Here is a 19,449-nt window from a genome sequence, read left to right as displayed (position 1 = left end):
TTGTAATTTTAGAAAAACTGATTTATTTTTATAGTTACAGTTTTAACATGCTAATGGAAAGAAAATATTTCAAATATTTCATTTATTGATTTAACAATTGACCTATAACTTTAAATCACTGTTGCCTGTGAAGTCAGAATTCATAAAAATAAATTTTATTCCTCATAAAACTGCGAGAGTTAGTATTAATTCTCAGTTGAGTTGGAACTTACAATCATGAAACAAGTTTCATAATCCATGTTTTCTTTGTCCTAATTTTAAGTGTGGTAAAAGTATCTTATAAAGTGAAACATACTTCGAAATATTGTGTAAATCACAAACAATTTTTGTTACGTTTGTGGTTAGTTAACTTTGAAAGCACACAGGTGAATTTTACTACACTAGTTAAAAGAGCTTGCGAGTGTTCTTTTGTTAGCGAAATAGATGATGACAGGAAATGGCCCCCTGAAATCTGTTGTGCTCCATGTAATTCTATTAGCCTAACTGGTTGGCTAAGAGGATCCCGTCATATATGCCTTTTCCAGTTTCAATGATATGCCGGGAACCTAAGGATCATTCAACAGACTGTTACTTTCTGGAAACCAGAGATCAGAAGATTACAGAGAACTTGTCAGCGAGCTGATTCAGAACTAAAACATGATGGGGTGTAGTGAGCGATGAACATGGGGAGCGTTTTCATCAGGGTCTTTCTGAAATGGAAAGGAGCTACCAGGAAAAATGGAGCCCAAATATTCTGTCAGACTACTGCTGGACACTCAAAAGAGATGTTTCTCAAGCGAAGTATAGCCTAAAATCTATTTCATACACATTTTAAGTAAATAAATATGATTTTAGATAAAATGTTACAAGACATCAATACTAGAAAAGTCTGAAGTACATTTCATATTAATTACTCAAAAACCCTGGGTGATAGAAACATTTTTAAAACAGATCTGAAATCAGCACGAAAAATGCTATAAGAATCATCCATTCTTTATCTTTTAACAAAAAATATGTTTAATTTTGTTGACCAGTGATAATTTATTTATTACAACACAACATAAAAATTATAAATTACAGAAAAGTCACTAGAAATTAATATAAAGATTGTTTCTTTGCGACATAATTTGCAAGTCGTATTATGTATTGTAAGTTGCCACAATTATTATCTTAGAATTGAGATACTGTATTGTTTAAATGCATCAGCATAAGAAATTGCGAGATAATTTACGACTATTTTAAATTGAAATATTACCACTTTAAATTCTGTAATTTGTTAGTTATACAAGAAATAATATATTATTTTTCGTGTGGTATATTTTCTATGTAGGCCTATTTCTTTGTAAAATTTTCATATATCGAATATGAAAGTGCAATATAAATATGTACGTAGGTAGGTATGTAACATTATATAAACCGTGATTTAGTAAGAAATGTAGGCCTTTATTCGTTCTCCAATATTTGTCCTTAAGAGCTGGGAATTTCTCTGCTTTTATCAATGTAGTCACGATTTTGAACCCTGTTCAGCATTTCCAATAGGCCTTCTTGCCTTTCATCGACTTCGCTCTTCATCTTCTGCCACACTAAACGTTTCTTATACAGCGCCCACGACCAACGACAGATGTTTAACACCTCGGACCAAAGGCATATCTCCTCAACTGTGAAGAAAACAATTTGCATGTGAAAAATTTATAGATATTTCTGTCACTAAAATAATAATAATAATAATAATAATAATAATAATAATAATAATAATAATAATATTTGAATATACAATTTCTTGAACCCTATTTTACCCGAAAGTACATTTGGGTTATAGCCTGAGTTTATATTATTATAATGAGAATTCTTTTGACGCGGGTAACCCATTCTTGCTTCTTAAAATTAACACTTATATCTACTACATTAATTTGAATTATTTACAAGTTCTTAAATATATTACATATAAAATTACATTGACGTGGGTAACCCAGTCTTGCTACTTAAAATTAACACTTATATCTACTACAATAATTTGAATTATTTACAAGTTCTTAAATATATTGCATATAAAATTACATTGACGTGGGTAACCCAGTCTTGCTACTTAAAATTAACACTTATATCTACTACAATAATTTGAATTATTTACAAGTTCTTAAATATATTGCATATAAAATTACATTGACGTGGGTAACCCAGTCTTGCTACTTAAAATTAACACTTATATCTACTACAATAATTTGAATTATTTAGAAGTTCTTAAATATATTACATATAAAATTACAAAACTATTTACAACAGCACGTGTTTGTGAACACATTGAATAGTGGTTTGTCATATATTACATTATAAAAATTTAAATGTCCGACCAAAATATATCTTTTGTTTTCGAACACTGGGCAATGAAACAAATGGTGATCTACAGTTTGCTGTTCCTCACAGATACATAAATAGCCATTGTCCTTATGTAATTTAAAACGTTCTAGATAAGACCCAAATTTCCCATGACCCGATAAAAATTGTGTTAGTGTAAAATCTGGTATAATTTGGTTGCTATTTAAGCGTGTGTCGACGCTAGGAAAGAAGGTTTCTCTCGTAACTGAACTGCATAGCCACTGATTGTTCCACCTATTCATTATGTGCTCATTTATTTTTCTTTTTGCATATGAATAAGGACACAGACTATAGCTCAAACTGAAGTTCGAAACTGCAGCAAAATAATAATAACATCGGTTATCTAATGTCGATAACATCTTCCAATTCCTAGTAGCCTTCTATCCATCCAGTCTCCAATCCGAAGCGGTCTTTCCTTCATGGGATTATAAATACCTTGACTCCAAGAAATTTTAGGTTTTCCCCCTGCATCTTCTTCCTTCAGGTTTCCACTCCAATATACATTTTGGCATTCGTTCTTCCTCCATCCGCTGATTTTAACTGCTGTGTTTTGATGTAGGTAATCTAAATTTGAGGAGATTGGTAACAAAGCTGGACAACTCTACTTTTTTTCCCCCAGGAGAGACGAAAAACTAGGTCCTTGGAAACCAACGTCACCGTTATACGTACATTTTTTTTTTTAAATATTCTCATGGGTCATAGAAACATTTTTTCAGTCTCAAAATGTGAGTGAAATTAATATTCAGGTCGCAATTTAAGTTTAAAAAGTGGAGTTGTCCATCTCTGAAACTAAGTCATGGTGTTGTCTGTTTTTGAAACCAAATGAAGCCATATTTAAAGTGGAGTTGTTTGTTTTTGAAACCAAACGAAGCTTCCTCGCTTCCTTTTGAGGAACTTCTTTGACATGAACTTCCATATTCTTATTGAAATAACGATGTTACATAATTTTACAAAGGAAATTTACGTAAAACAGTACGTCTTATTCATCCACAAACCGATTATATAAAAAATCAGCCATGTTGGATTCGCGATGCGTGATGGGAAAAAATGGTACGAATGTGGGCTTCTTATTGGCTACTGAAGGAATTATCCTAATTTGAAACCAAGCCACAGTGGAGTTGTCTACATATTGATTCTAAAGCGCACAATTAAGTGCTGATCACCTCTTTGGTGTAGGGGTCAGAATTCTGGTCTCTTACGCAGAGGGTCCGGGTTCGATTCCCGGTCGGGTTGAATTTCCTGGTTGAGGTTTTTCAGGGTTTTTCCCCCAGCCGTAAGGCAAATGCCAGGAAATTCGGGCCACTACATCCTGAATATCACCGGCCTCATTCATCACCGAAATCATATTCACAACAATTCAGTAATACATATACAGTCGCATCTAGTTCACAACAATAGAACCAGTCTCAACAATAGTACAAAGGCTTTCGGATTTCAACCAAAGATTAACTCGCGATATGACCAAAGATGTTAAAGCGAGTATAAATAACAGTGAGGAAAAAAAAGTAAGTGCTATTTTCGCTGTGTTCTATCCGTTTTTTAACCTAAACAGTTCCAGAATCGCATTCAACATAGACCTACAAAATTCTATGAGAAACAATCAATATCTCGAAATCGAAAAATAAGGAGTTGTCTAACTTTGATACTATGCTCCTCATTTAATCTTTTCTCGTATAATTGAGTTTCAAATTTTCTTTTTCTTGATGATAATGATTATGATGATAATAATAATAATAATAATAATAATAATAATAATAATAGTAATAAATTTGGATGTTTAATGTTAAACTCCTCTTCCAATAGCCCTTTTCCATCCTTCGCTTTTGCAACAGTAGTTAATAATAATATTAATAATAATAATAATAATAATAATAATAATAATAATAATAAATTTGGATGTTTAATGACAAACTCCTCTTCCGATAGCCCTTTTCCATCCTTCTCTTTTGCAACAGTGGTTAATAATAATAATAATAATAATAATAATAATAATAATAATAATAATAATAGTAATAAATTTGGATGTTTAATGTTAAACTCCTCTTCCGATAGCCCTTTTTCATCCTTCTCTTTTGCAACAGTGGTTAATAATAATAATAATAATAATAATAATAATAAATTTGGATGTTTAATGTTAAACTCCTCTTCCGATAGCTCTTTTCCATCCTTCTCTTTTGCAACAGTGGTTAATAATAATAATAATAATAATAATAATAATAATAATAATAAATTTGGATGTTTAATGTTAAACTCCTCTTCCAATAGCCCTTTTCCATCCTTCTCTTTTGCAACAGTGGTTAATAATAATAATAATAATAATAATAATAATAATAATAGTAATAATAGTAATAATGATACTAATACTAACAAAGTTTGATTTCAGAACTTGTTTCACAATTCAAAATCCCAAAGTTCAATATCACTTTCAGTATCTTTGCGATTTTCATTTGCACCAAGATGATCGAAAAGATGTTTGGATGAAACCATTCGAAATGTCAGCAGCTTTGGCAGGCTTTATTTACATTCACCAGTATAAAGTTGAGGAATGTTACGTGAGTCTGGCATGTTCTTGCATATTTTGAATGTGTTTTTGTGTAACTCAGAAGAAGCTATTACAAAATGTTCGTTGCATTCAATACATTTGTAGGTCATTGTACGTAGGCTACAGCGTCTTATGCACGTTAGTTTCCTCCACCAATCTTGAACTCTTGCAGTGTCCTTCCTCAACGAGGGTAAGCGATGCCGTGTTTTCCTCATCCTACAGACTACCTATAGCGCCGGACTTTCCAAGCGAGTCCGGGGCTGTACTTCCGGGAAGCATCTTGCGGTCTTTGAACGATTCCAACGACGCGCGAACCTTGCGGTGAAATACGTAAGAAAACAAGCTTGAGCGTTACATCATTTGTGCAATAATGCAAATGGTACCTTGGAAACTTCCTCATTATGTTTATTCCCTATCTTCGGATATTTGTGGTATAATAGTGTGAATCCTGAATAAGATTGTCGGGATGCGTACTTCCGCCAGTAGTAATAGAAAGATGAAATGTAGGCTGAAGTATGTGAACAAAGTCTCCGAGTTTCAGAAGATAGTCATTTCAGCTACATATAGGCCTATGCGCCTTGCTGTGACTTACAGTAACTCTTGTATGTTTTTAGACTACTGATGGTTTCGATACAGAATTTATTTAGGTCTTATAAAATTCATATTATATTTTGTTTACCTGAAACTTATATAAAAACAGAACTTCCGAAGTCAAAAATTCATTCATTCATAGTGTTCTGCCCAAGGGCAAGTATTTCACTGCAAACCCAGCAATCTCCAATCTTTCCTATTTTTGTATTAGTCTCCCCATATGATCCATATACTATTTTAATGTTGTCTATCATCTGATATCTTCTTCTGTCGAGAATTATTCTTCCGTTCACCATCCTTCCAGAGTATTATTCAGCAGACAGTTTCTTCTTAGACAGTGACCAGCCAATTTAGTTTTTCTCTTCCTGATCGGTTTCAGCGACATCCTCTCTTCACTCACTCTTTCTAGCACAGGTCCATTTCTCATTCTGTCTGTCCATTTTACACGCTCCTTTCTTCTCCAAACCCACATTTCAAATGCTCCTAGTCGTTTCTCTTCGCTTCGTCGTAATGTCCATGTTTCTGTCCCATACAATGCCACATTGCCTCTGATTGAGGTTCTGGCGTAGTACAGCTCACTTGACTAGACTAGACTGCATTTCGGAAGGCGGTCAGCTGCTACTTGCGCCGTAGCATTTCTGGTATGTGAAGTCACAAGCTTGTGCAGTAGAACCAATCGGAATCAGTCTGTAGCAAGTACTTCCCGAGTTCGTTTGTTCATGTGTGAGTGTTTCAGTACATGGAATAAGTAAAACTAACATTTAATGTGTGTGTGAGTGTGTGTGTGTGTGTGTGTGTGTGTGTGTGTAAGATAAATAAATGAAAGGAGAGACTGTAAAAAGACAAGTATTGCACAGGCAGACGCGGAAAGTTATGTTTAAGGCGTATAATTATTTTAAAAACGTTGACGAGCAGAACGCTGCCGGCCATCTTTATGCTGACTGCAATGTTGCCAACACGCAAGAAACGACTGCAGAAGCATGTGGTGTGGGATTGAGAACCGTGCAAAGAATATTGTTAGTGAAGGAAAGAGGGTTCGTTTGGTGTCATGCTTACAGTAATCAACGGCTAAGGTCATTATTGTCTTTTGATAATTTAAATTCTCTCCTGCGCTATTTGTATTGCACGTGCGCGTGAAGTACGATGTGGCAATGTTGTACGCTGCCTTGCTCCCTGATCTGTCTCTCTCGACGCAAACGCTAGCAGACAACTACCTCCCGAATTGCCGTCGACTCTATATATGCCAGAGGAAGAACAATTATTTTTTGTATGCATCTGAAGTCTGATTAGTGTAATATGTAGCTAATCGGCGATGTATGCAATGGAGGGGGAAATGAACTGGCCACCCTACCCCATTATCTCCTGGCCTAGTTGTCTCATAAGTGGAGCCTTGTTGGTGTCACTTGTGAGGTTCAGATCTGTACTCGTACAGTTGACTAAACAACAACGACGACATACTCCACGCAAAGCACTTCACTAGTGTCTTCCTTAGTTCTTTTTCCAGAGGTCCGCAGAAGATGCTTTTTTTCTATTAAAAGTTTTCTTTGCCATTGTTATCGTCTTTTGACTTCTGACAAAAGCTCATGTTACTGCTTATAGTACACCACAAGTATTTCAAGCTATCCACTTGTTCCGCTGTCTCATTTTGAATTTGTACGTTTATCTTCTTTATTTTTCTTCCGGTAAGCATGGTCTTCGGCTTGTTGCATTTATTTTCATCCCATACTGCTCATAGGTGTTATTTAGCTCCAGCAGCATGTACCAAGCATCATCTTCTCTTCTGCTAACAATGCCATATCATCAGCAAATCTTCAATGAATTCTAACACGTCACATATCCTTTATTTTCTGATGAATACTTAAGTTGTCTGTACTTACTTATCATAAACTTCATTTTCTTATCTCTAAGATTGTTAGTGCTTTTTTTAAAAGAGTTTTGGCCACCATTCTTTAAAGTTCAATATTTCTTCGTTGCAAACTTCATGGTCTGCAAATGGCATTTCTTTTTTCCTTGCAGAAGTTATCATATCATTGTACTGGGAGTATGTATAAACGCGATCATGTTTTCTTAAAACACGTTTAACACATGCAAAGTTCCGATCGCACGGTAGAAAACAATTTCCTCCTACTGGTGGATGTCTTTGAATCGGTCTCTTATTGTGAAAACCATGAGCAATCTTGTTAGGGTATGGTTACGGTTCTGTCCATCGCACACATCATTAAATGTATGCAGTTCCGTAACTGGCAAATACGTGGACACATACTGGGAATGAAAACTGCACACTTCATCTGGACCTTTATTCCTAATTCCCTCATGGTATGTGTGGAAAACAGACGTGTTGTTAGAAAGATTATGAATACATAATATGTACATCCAAAGCTTGTGAAGATAAAACATCTCCTGTACAGGAATAAAAGGAAGTGGAAAGTTCTGCATGCAGTCGAATACTAACCCAACAATATTTTCCCTTTCTTTACATGTATTAGTTACTTCCTGTAGCTTATTATTATTTTATTATAAAACTTTTTCAATGTTAGCTGTAATAGAACAGCTGAGTCAGCCACTGGCACAATCTTGAGTGGAAAAGGAATTACTACAGAACTTATTTCCTTCTTCCACTCCACACAGAACAGACATGAGATTTTTACCTGGGTAGGAATTCTAGTAATATTCCCTTTTTTAACTCATCCAATGAGGAACAAAATGGCTATCTCAGTTCAATTTAGCAAAAAAAAAAAAATGCAGTTATTCCCTTTTTCCACTCACTGGTTCAATTCTTCTCGCATCTACTGTCACCCCTCCAAATTCTGAAAACACCTCTTCATTAAATCCTCGAAGTAGATGTTAAACAGAGTACCGTCGAGCGGGGTGACTTTGTGCCATTCGCGCATTTCATAAAAAAAAAAAAAAACGTGAGGAAGTAGTCTTTAAAACCGTCACAAGGTTTTAAAGACTACTAAACGTAAAGAAGTAGACTTTAAAACCTTGTCACGGTCCTAAAGAATATTTCCATACGTTTTTCGCGAATGGCACAAAGTCACCCTCATGGCATAAATTCACCCCTCGCGACGGTAGGTGATAAAGGACATCCTAACTGATGAAACTGCTGAGGTGATGACAAAAAACTATTGCATAATTCTGAGTTGGGTCGTTGCTCCAAAATTATTTACAGACATACCGAACAAGAAGGTGCAGGCAAAAAAGAAGACGATGGCTGGGAAGCCGTCGATGGGGATAATTATGTAGCCCAGTCCAAGCAGCGCCGGACCTTCGCACGATATGAAGCCCTTCAGAGTTAATACCAGCCAAGGAAGGAAGAAGTATGGGTTTTTCTGAAAATAATTATAAATTATTCACATATTTGAAAGTATAATTTGATATTATATAACTTTGACATTATGAGAGATTTTTAAGTCTTTGTTGGAAACCTTTGATCAACAAATTTAACAGAGAGATTCCTCTATTCCTGGCCTTTTCTGTTTATAGATCAAATACCTAGGCCTATCTTTGGCTATCCGGATGCCTGTATTGTATTGTATTGTATTGTATTTATTAACATTCCATGGTATTCATACATTGCTTTACAGCTAGAATATGGAACAAGTCAAGAAACTTAATACTATAATAAAGTCTTAATTTATAATCACAGTCTAGATGAAATACATACAGACGAGATTTACAATATAGTCTACTAGTACAACACAAAGTTTTAGTATCAATTTCATGAAGTGTTATTGAATGCCATGAATTCACCTACAGAATAGAAGGCGTGAGAAATTAGGCACTTCTTTAATTTGGCCCTAAATAATTTTATGTTTTGAGTTTCATTTTTATATCGATAGGGAGGCTATTAAATATTTTTACTGCCATATAACGCACTCCTTTTTGATAGCACGATAGACTTGCCGATGGAGTATGAAAGTCATTTTTTGATGTGTATTTATGCTATGAATTGTTGAATCAGTTACAAAGTTTTCACGATTACATACGAGGAAGATTATTAATGAAAAGATGTACTGACAAGCCATGGGCATTATCTGTAGTTTTTTGATAATAGTCCTACACGATTCCCTAGATTTGGCACCTACTATTATTCTAATTACTCTTTCTTGTAATAGAAATATATTGTTACTATCTGTGGAATTTCCCCAGAATATTATTCCAAAACTCATTACCGAGTGGAAGTATGCAAAGTATATTGTTTTTAAGGTATTGATATTTACTATTTTTTGCATAGATCTAATAGCAAAACAAGCTGAATTTAGTTTGGGGGTAATTTCTTTAATATGATTTTTCCAATTTAACACATTATCGATTTTTAAGCCAAGAAATTTGGTTGTTATTGTTTCTAATAGGAATATATTATTAATCATTGCCCTAGAAATTTGCGACGTTGAATTTGGACAGGATTTAAATTGAATTATGTTAGTTTTGTTACAGTTTAATAACAATTTATTGACTGAGAACCAGTCACATATTTTGAAGAGAATTTCCTCTGTTGAAGATTGGAATGTGTTGGAATTATTGGCTGTAATTACTATACTTTTGTCATCTGCAAATAATATGGGGTGACCTACATCTTTTATTAGGGGGGGCAAGATCATTTATAAACACTAGAAAAAATAGGGGAGGACTTGTACGACTGTGACACGGTGCGAAGACCGTAAAATATCGCACCACATTTTCTTGCCTGTAAAACAGTGTCTGCTTTTTATTTTCTCGATAATTCTTCCTATATTAAGTTAATTATATATGAGGTAAAGGTTGGTAATATCGTGATAGTTTGTTTGAGAATGTATTACAATTTTACTGAGCGAGAGAAATATCTGTTTTTTTTTTTTTTTTTTTTTTTTTTGCGTCAACGCATTAAGGGAGTGTTTGTGGACAATTTGCTGCACAAAACTGGTCCTTCTATCGTTCATTAACAAAGTGATAAGCTCTCGAACATGATATCACATAGTCTAGTATATACAGTCACGAAGCTCAATACGTAGTAAATATGCATCCATAGATAGTTGCTAACCACTAGGATCGCTAATATCGCCTCATTACAGACAATGCGAAATAGTACCTGCACAGTCTATTGTTCCTAGTACCCTCATAAACTCAAGCTTCGTGACTGTATATACAAGACTGTGGTATCAATATTATTATTATTATATCACGGTATTGCCAACTTTTACCCTCTTTCCAACACAGCTTCGTTTCTTACTCTATCTGTCCATGGAGCGTGTGAAATGGACAGAGTAAGAAACGAAACTGTGTTGGAAAGAGTGGGTGAAGAAAAAGAATGATGCTGAAACTGATCAGAAAGAGGAAAAGGAACTAGCTGGATCACTGGTAGAGAAGCAACTGCCTTCTGAAGAATGCACTGAAAGGAAAGGTAAACGGGAAAAGAGTTCGGGGCAGAAGAAGATATCATCAGATGATAGATGACATTAAGATATGTGGGTCATATGAAGAGAGAAAGAGGAAGGAAGAAAATAGAAAATACTGAAGAATGCTGGATCTGCAGTGAAAGACCTGCCCTTAGGCAGAACAGTATGAATGAATGACCCTAGTTTTTAATAGTTTAGTTCCATTCCACTGCCACGAAGATAAATATAGCCTATAAAATAATGAGATAATATGTAGGACCCACTTCATCGGTGGACAGGAGCTAGGGCTACCAACTATCTCTATTTCTCGGCAAATCTTGCATATCGGCCTAATTTTGAGAAAAATCACGGATCCAGTTTTATTCTTAAATTATTCCTTATTTATACATTTTTTAAATTAATGTGTCTTGAACATAAATTTCTATTATTGGCGTACAGTATACTGAGATCAAAATAGTGACATCATTGACAAAATTGACATCCTGAGGACGCGTCAGCAGCTTTCAGCATAATACAGGATGGACCCCAAGTAATGTCATTAATTTCAGGGGGTTATTCTTTGAGATACAGTATTAAAAATAAAAAAAAAAAGTTTAATAAAATTTTGCTTCCTTTTCGAGATAGAAACTGTTTTATATGAAACATTTCATAGCGTGTTTTGGGTAAGCCATTGATTTAATTCCCAATATGCTCAGTCAGTTTAAGAGAACAATGTATTATGATAATAAACTATTGAAAGAATTTTAGTTTTTGTCCTTTAAGGGGTTATGTACAGCTTACAGCAGTAAAATTTTGGAAATATTCAACATTTTTTCCCTCCATTACTGTATCTTGTACAATAATGAAAATTAGTATGTGCAAAACACTGTCTTTCTACTATATGAAAAAAAAATATTTTTACGGTTAAAAAAATTATATATATATATATTTTTTTAATTTAAAATGGTGGCAGTTCACTATGCAGTGAAGAAGCGTTTCCCTCATAACTAAAAACTATCCAATATCCTGTGATGAAATATTTTGTGTGTATTTATGTATGTTATGTCTCCAATATGATACAAAATCACTTCTCTACCTTTGATAGATTGTCTGAGATAAAATAAATCATTTAAAAAATAGTTAAATATCAGTATTTTCTTCTAACACAAAATAAAAAAAAAATATTTATTAAGAGATGTAGTTGAAAGAGCATGATATTGTAAACATGAGTTTCAGCACTAAAATAAAAGAGAGAGAACATGAAAAAGTTAACAAGTTTATGAGTTATGAGGGAAACGCTTCATCATTGCACGTGAACTGCCACCATTTTGAATTTTGCCAAAAAAAAAATATATTTATATATAAATAATCTTTTTAAATCGTAAAAATATTTTTTCATATAGCAGAAGGACAGTGTTTTACATATACCAATTTTCATTATTGTACAAGATACAGTAATGGAGGAAAAAAATGTTGAATATTTCCAAAAATTTTACTGCTGTAAGCTGTACCTAACCCCTTAAATGTACAGAAATGTGATCGAACGAATGTAACTTTTCATTCACAAAAGAAATTTTAGAATTTTACATTTGTTTGACTCAATAAAATCCTTTCTATCATTAATTTATTACCACAGTATGTTCGTACTGCTCTATTAAATTGAATGAGATATCGGGAATTAAAACAATGGCTTTCTCAAAACACGCTATGAAATGTTTCATACAAAACAATTTTTAACTCGGAAAGGAAGTAAAAACAAGAAAAATTGTAGTAAACTAATTTGTTTGAAATTTCTCAAAGAATAACCCCCTGAAATTAATGACATTACTTACTGTTCACCCTGTATATACTGAAGTCGACCAGGACATAATTTTTCAAAGAGTGGTTATGAAATTTCTACTTTTTGATTTTAATTTGCATTCCTCTTAAAATTATGTTGTACTTCATGATATCATGTCTCCGAATGAGGCATCTAGGAATGACGAACCGATAATGATATAGTTTCTTGTGAATGGAAAAGAGAACCACTTTATTTGCAACCACGTGTTCAATCTATTCATGGAAATAGGTTGTTAATATTAATATGGCGAAAATTATGTGGGATCCTTGAAAGTCTCCAGCCGGTAAGGCACTTTGCCAGCTATGAAATGAAACCGGTTTCTGCCTTTGAATAGTATGGCACAAAGGTAGCCACAAAGGTTATGCAATATAGGTTCATTTTATGACATTATGTATGACTATGCCTTTGTGGGAATTTATATTTTATTCTTTATAATAATAGACTTCAGATCACGAAATGACAGAGCCACGAATGAAGATGGTACGTCCTCTGCTTTGGCTGTAAAGCCAACGAATGAAGGTTAATTTCCAGGCAGGAAAATGGAGAATTAGAGAGGTTTTAACTAGATATGGATTGTAACCATGTGAGTGAGGTGTGCAATTTGAGTCATTAAAATCACTCCAAACTTCAAAGCGTTGTAAATATTATAATATTTGAAGAAGGGGAGAAAAAAATCACTGTGTTGGGAAACAATAGATTTGAATTTTACGAACTATTGGAAATACGTCTTCAGTTCTCTTGTTCAATAAACACAAATTATTTCTGCTACATCATACACTCAATTTCTTGCGAGATAGTATATTTAAGTTGTTGTAGGGATGTTGGGTATGCCACGAAAACTTAATCTTTAATATAAATTTACAACCAAAAGCCGGCCGGATAGAGGTCTGGAGATCGTGGAGGCCATACAATTGAAAACTACCTCCTGTTCGGCAAAGATTCGTGTAATTAATTGTTTTGCACGGATGTAAATTTTGGGCGTTGCATGAAGATAATGTTTTCCAGGTCGTGATTCTTTGTAGTGGTGGTAACGAAAATCTGTAGCATACTGTAGCAAAGCTCTCCGTTTACTGTGATAGTTTCTATTCTCCCATTGTTGTCTTCCTCGAAGAATTACTGACCAACAACGAATTACGAAGTGGAGACGTACTATACAGATCATGAAGACCTTGCTGAATTAAAATCTAAGCGTCATTTTGAGATAAAACATTGCAATTACGTGTGTAAATTTCACCACTAAGAAATAAGTGCATTTCGTCTATTCAGAAAACTTTATCCAGCCAAGTAAAAGCGTATCTTTTCTGCTTGTCACTTTCTTTAAATACGAACACTAGTTTTAGTTTACGGTATGTAAATACAGATCAAAATGTTTTCTTAGAATTCTCCAAACTAAGCTAAACTCATTTGAAAATGCCTGGACACCTGACTAACGCCACTAATTGCATAATAATAATAATAATAATAATAATAATAATAATAATAATAATAATAATAATTATAATAATTTCTATTTATTTCATAACTTGTTGAAACACCTCAACAGCAGTGACAACATTGATTACATTATTTTGATCTTCCAGATTTCTTCGTATCAGCATCAGAACCAGTTTCCTCAAACATGCTGATTAAATCCCCATAAGTTCAAATGGAACATGGATCTTCTCTTAAATTGAGTGTTGTAAATTTTCTCAGACCTTGAGAAAGACTGTTATTGCTTTCTTAATGACATTGCACTAGCTGTAACCTAACAATCATTGATAGAACCATGGCTTGAAATTTCAAAATTCTTGTAGTAATACAAGTAAATTCGTTAATGTTTTAGTGAAAAAATACTAACTTTGGAAATACAAAAAGTAAGAACTAAAAACCCCATTGTTTACCTAACAAAATGATGTTTGTGTTTCTTTTCTATCTCAAATATTACAATATTTATAACGCTTTAAACTTTGTACTTGCAGTGACTTTTGAATGATCCTATACTTCTCAGAAAGACAACAAGAAGAGAGCAGTAGTTTGCGTTGCACGCTCGTTTTGTATTAGATTAAAAAACATGCATTTGTCTGCGAATATGTAATTACCAGCGAACATTTTATCTCCACATTTCCTCCAGGTGAAGACTGCTAGCAACAAACAATACGCCTACGTGTATGTTGCATGTTTACAAGTGCTTATCATGAAAATTATAACAATTACAAGTAACAAACACTGAAAGAAAAGTGATACTATACTGTATTATGATTATTCCAGATAGAAGAGGAATAGTATTTTATAAGAAACGAAAATGAACCCTATCACACACAAAAGCAAGAAATGCTTTTTTTCTCATTTCTCCTTTAATCAACAGACGTAACTTTTTGTTCAGGGGCTGATTGGATCGGAGTTTACTAGTTCGGTCTCATGGTCAAAAATATATATACTAGTTCGGTCCGGAGCCAAGAAGTTAACAATACTATTTCAGTCCCGGATCGAAAATAGAGCAGTACTGGTTGGAAATCATTTTCCTTCCCATTGTATGCAGCTTTAGGACTGTCATAAGGCAGGGACGGGTAAATTCGTGACTCGAGACAGCAAACTACAAAATTGCCTGCCCTCCTTTAAAGCTTGGTTAAAAATGTTGATAATAATGTACATTGTACGGTACCAATAAAACTTAGTCAAAACTTCTTAAACGTCAGAGTCGTCAGTGATACTAGGAGCTTTGTTTTTGGAAGAAATTTGTAGGATAGTGTTTTTAGATATTGGAGTCTGTTTATTCATTTAGATACAAATTCTGCCATTTTGTCTCTAATATATTTCTTTCTTTAATTGATCTGGTCTTCGTTTTGTTGCTGGACTTCTAATTTGTATGTAAGTGTCAATTTGAATTCGTTTTAGAACGTCTATTAATTGAAATATGTTAGGGCCAGCGGTGTAGAATAAGACATTTAACTTTGCATGGAAAGATTCACAACAGTTTGTCGTCATTAAGTCTTCAGTCTCTTTGTTAATATAGTCCCTTTGATATATAACTTGTCTATACCTGCATAGTTCGGACCGAATTAATACTGTACCTTTCTGAACCCTGGACCGAATTAGTACTGTATCTTTCAGGTGTGTATAGTCCGATCATCGGATCTGTGCCCCCGTAAGATATGCTAACTGAACCATAATTCCTTTTCAGCCTCGGCAATTCATTTCTCTCCCTGTATTCCTATTTCTCTCTTTTCTATGCCTCTCTCTTTCTCTCCCCCACTACTCACAATTTTGAGCCTTCTTGCGGGACAGTTTATTTGCACTTGCAGTCAAGTGTTGTCAACTCAACATGAATACTGTAGCGCGGAGTGGTGAAAGAAATATTATTAAGCAAGTAATAGCATTTTGCGATGAAGAGAAACAAACAGGTCGATATTTGTTTCCTATAAATCAGGCAACGAAAAGAGCAGCTGCGATCACAGGTGAGGCTTATTGTATTTCAATTGATTACGTTTTAAAATTACTTACTTAACTAATACTAATATAATACAACTTGTTTATGTAATTTATATAGGAAGGTCAGAGCGCCTAATAAAGAAAATCTGTAGAGAGGGAGTCTGTGCAGGAGATGAAAAGCTAGAGTCACCAGGGAAGAACAGACCAAGGGAACCTTTAATTCTTGTAGATGATATGGACAGATGTATTTTAAGAAGAAAGATACAAGAATTTTATACGATGCAGAAAGAAGTTCCGACATTGGAGAAATTGTTGAAGGTTGCGAGAGAAGCAATAAATTTCCAAGCAGGGAGAGGAACGCTACGGAAAGTGATTCGAGACATGGGATTTAGATTTAAAAAATGTAGAAATACAAGATGTATTTTGATTGAAAGACCTACTTAAATTAATTATGAATAAGTAATAATTAACCTTACATTATTATAAGCAATATTCAAGAGACATGACACTGTTTGAAGGAAGTTTGACAACATCCCTATTCGGCAAGGTTCGTGGCCTGCTGTTTGACGTAGTGGGAGAGAAACGGGTGGAATGGGGTGAGTAGAGGCGTTAACTTTTCCAAGAACGACGACAGCGATGAAGGGGCACAGATCCGATGGTGCGACAATATATGATGGGACCGAACTAGTATTAGTTCTATGCAGGCATAAGGCAGTGACGTGTAAATTCGTGACTCGAGACAGCAAACTACAAAATTGCCTGCCCCTTCCTTAAGGCATTGGGTGTCCCTTCTCACTGTAATGAACACTTCCTTCTTGTTCGGTCAACGTTCTGAAGATTATTCAAAGAATGCTGACCAGTGTCTGAAATTACAGTTAGGTACGACTGCGTCTAATTATGAAAACAAGTTCGAAATGGTATCACCAACAACATCAAAACACGTCAGTATCGATATCATACCAACATGAAAACATGTCGGATTTTACACGACAGCTACTTCATAATATATAGGCTACTCTAATAGTCTCTTTTATATATATATATATATATATATATATATATATATAACCTCTTTGAAATATATATATATATATATATATATATATATATATTGTATATAATTTGTCTATACCTGCATAGGCGCCAAGGCCAAGGCGCCAAAACCAGCAAGAACCAGTTCTAATGATGGCTAATAGCAAGCCGAATCATGTTAACAAGATAACATAAAATTTAACACGTGAAAGACATATAATACGTTTCCAAAGTGATAATGTTAAAAGTTGTGTAATCGATGTATAAAACTTAGGACTTTATTGTTTTCGATATTTTAATATGACAGTGTTAATATCCACATTATATAGCTATGTACTTAGTATGTTCATACTATTGATATGCATTTACACACACTCACCATTATTGTGTAATAATAGATAATGCTTTCATAAATCTGATGATCCTCCAAAAAAGGCGAAAACGTTAATTAATAAACACTTATATTAATAATTATATATATAAACAAAAAATACATTTTAGACTGAAAAAAATGTGTATGTTAAAGTACGCTCAAGCAAATGGCACTGAGCCTAAATGTTCTATTACAGTTCGGGGAACGTCGAGACGTATGGGTGGTGCATGCTGCATGCAACCGAGATTACAAAAGGGACGTTATAGAAAACAGGATTTTAAAGCTGAATCATAAGATAATTCTAAAAAAAATTTAAGAGCCGCTCTACCAAAGATGTTGATAAAGCGTCGTAAAATAACCTACTAAAATAAACAAAAAAAAAATAAAATAAAAAAAGAGCCACTCTTTTTTTTAAGGCCAAACTAATATTTGCCACTAAGAAGAGATTCTTCATACAATTGTGTTCCCATTGTAGAAAGATAAATATTATTTCAATTACGATGTTTTTTTATTATTACTTAGAAAGATATCGGACGAGAATTCATCATATTTGCTGCAAAGTCACTGAGAGTGGAAAATGAATTCCCGATTGATAAATCAACAAGACCACAAGTTTAGTTTCTTCATCGTTTTCTTCAGTCTTATCCCGAACGACTAAGGACAGGTCCACGACAAACCGGGAATGAAAAACAGAACGAGAACGGGAAGCGGAGGACGTGAACGTGAAGATTTTTGATTCACAATAAACTGAGAACGGAAATGGCTATGCATATCGATACGTATGTAAAATAATGATATGTAAAGTCGATATTACGCATTCTGATGTTGTGTATAATTGACCAATGACGTTCTCTCATGAGTACAAGTCAGCCAACATGAATACAGGTTAACCAACTTCAACATTTATGGCACGGAATGTTTAAGAATTCAGTTCAGTGTTAGTCTAGTCACATATACACGTATCATTTGTGGAAAGTGATTCTACTAAATTTCTGGGTTAGTTACAGGCAATGGCTGAAGAAGAAACTATGTCACGACCTCCTTGCTAGAAAATATATGACAACCAAGTTTTAACTCTGAAGTTCAACTTGGCCATCCTCCACGTTCCCGTTCCCGGGACTCGTTAATTGTGAATGCTCACATTTAAGTACATTTATCTTAACGATAATTTCGTTCTCGTTTTCGTTCCCGGTTTATTGTGGACCAGCCTTTACACAGTTAAAGTTGGGCCCTAAAGATTAGAATTTAAAGAGCTAAAAATATGGGATAATTATCAAGACTTGTAAGCCAAGCGAGGTCCCTCAGGTAAACAAATTTCTGTTAAACTCTGTCTCAATAGTCTGAAATGAAGGAAAAATATTTTGGCAAGCTGATAAAAATCAGATAACGTGATAAATTTAAGCTTACAAGCAAACTTTCTGATGGGGGCAGATAAAAAAAAGTTAAAATTTTTTCTTCCACCATGTTAATAATGTCAAAAGGAGTACTTATACAAATTTTGGCCACTCGACCGCAATTACGAGACCGTCCAGAAAGTGGGGCCGTTTACAAAAAAAAACACAATTGCATGAAAAGATTCACTTAAACAAATACATCAATTGTTGCGATATTTGTCAACATATCCCCCACTGAAATTGAGACATTTGTCATACCATGGGATCAATTGTTGTATCCTTGTGTCATAGAAATCAGCCGCTTGGGATCGGAGCCAGCGTTTGACAGCCGTCTGCACCTCTCTGTCGATCTCATGACATGACAAATGTCTCATTTCCGGTGGGGAATATGTTGAAAAATAGCTAAACAATTTCTGTGTCTGTTCCAATAAATTTTTCCAATGAAATTGTGTTTTCTTTCTGTTAACAACCCCTGGCGAACTTATTTTTACGGCCCTCGTAATTGCGATCGAGTGGCCAAAATTTGTATAAGAACTTCTTTTGACATTATTAACATG

General features: G+C 34.3%; 1 protein-coding gene across 2 annotated transcripts in view; it reads right to left on the bottom strand.

Annotated features, from left to right (window-relative positions):
- Positions 1-995: 995 nt before the first annotated feature.
- Positions 996-19,449, bottom strand: part of LOC138702235 (uncharacterized) — a 38,071-nt gene continuing 19,617 nt past the window's right edge. For both annotated transcript variants that reach the window (XM_069829823.1, XM_069829825.1), the window contains exons 5-6: positions 8,667-8,820; positions 996-1,637 (exon numbers count right to left, since the gene is read on the bottom strand). In XM_069829823.1, coding sequence (XP_069685924.1) covers positions 1,447-1,637; positions 8,667-8,820 — 345 coding nt within the window. In that variant the 3' untranslated portion in view covers positions 996-1,446. The remainder of the gene's footprint in view (positions 1,638-8,666; positions 8,821-19,449) is intronic.

This window comes from Periplaneta americana, chromosome 6 (assembly GCF_040183065.1).
Source record: "Periplaneta americana isolate PAMFEO1 chromosome 6, P.americana_PAMFEO1_priV1, whole genome shotgun sequence".
NCBI lineage: Eukaryota > Metazoa > Arthropoda > Insecta > Blattodea > Blattidae > Periplaneta > Periplaneta americana.
This window is presented reverse-complemented; position numbering and strand designations above follow the sequence as displayed.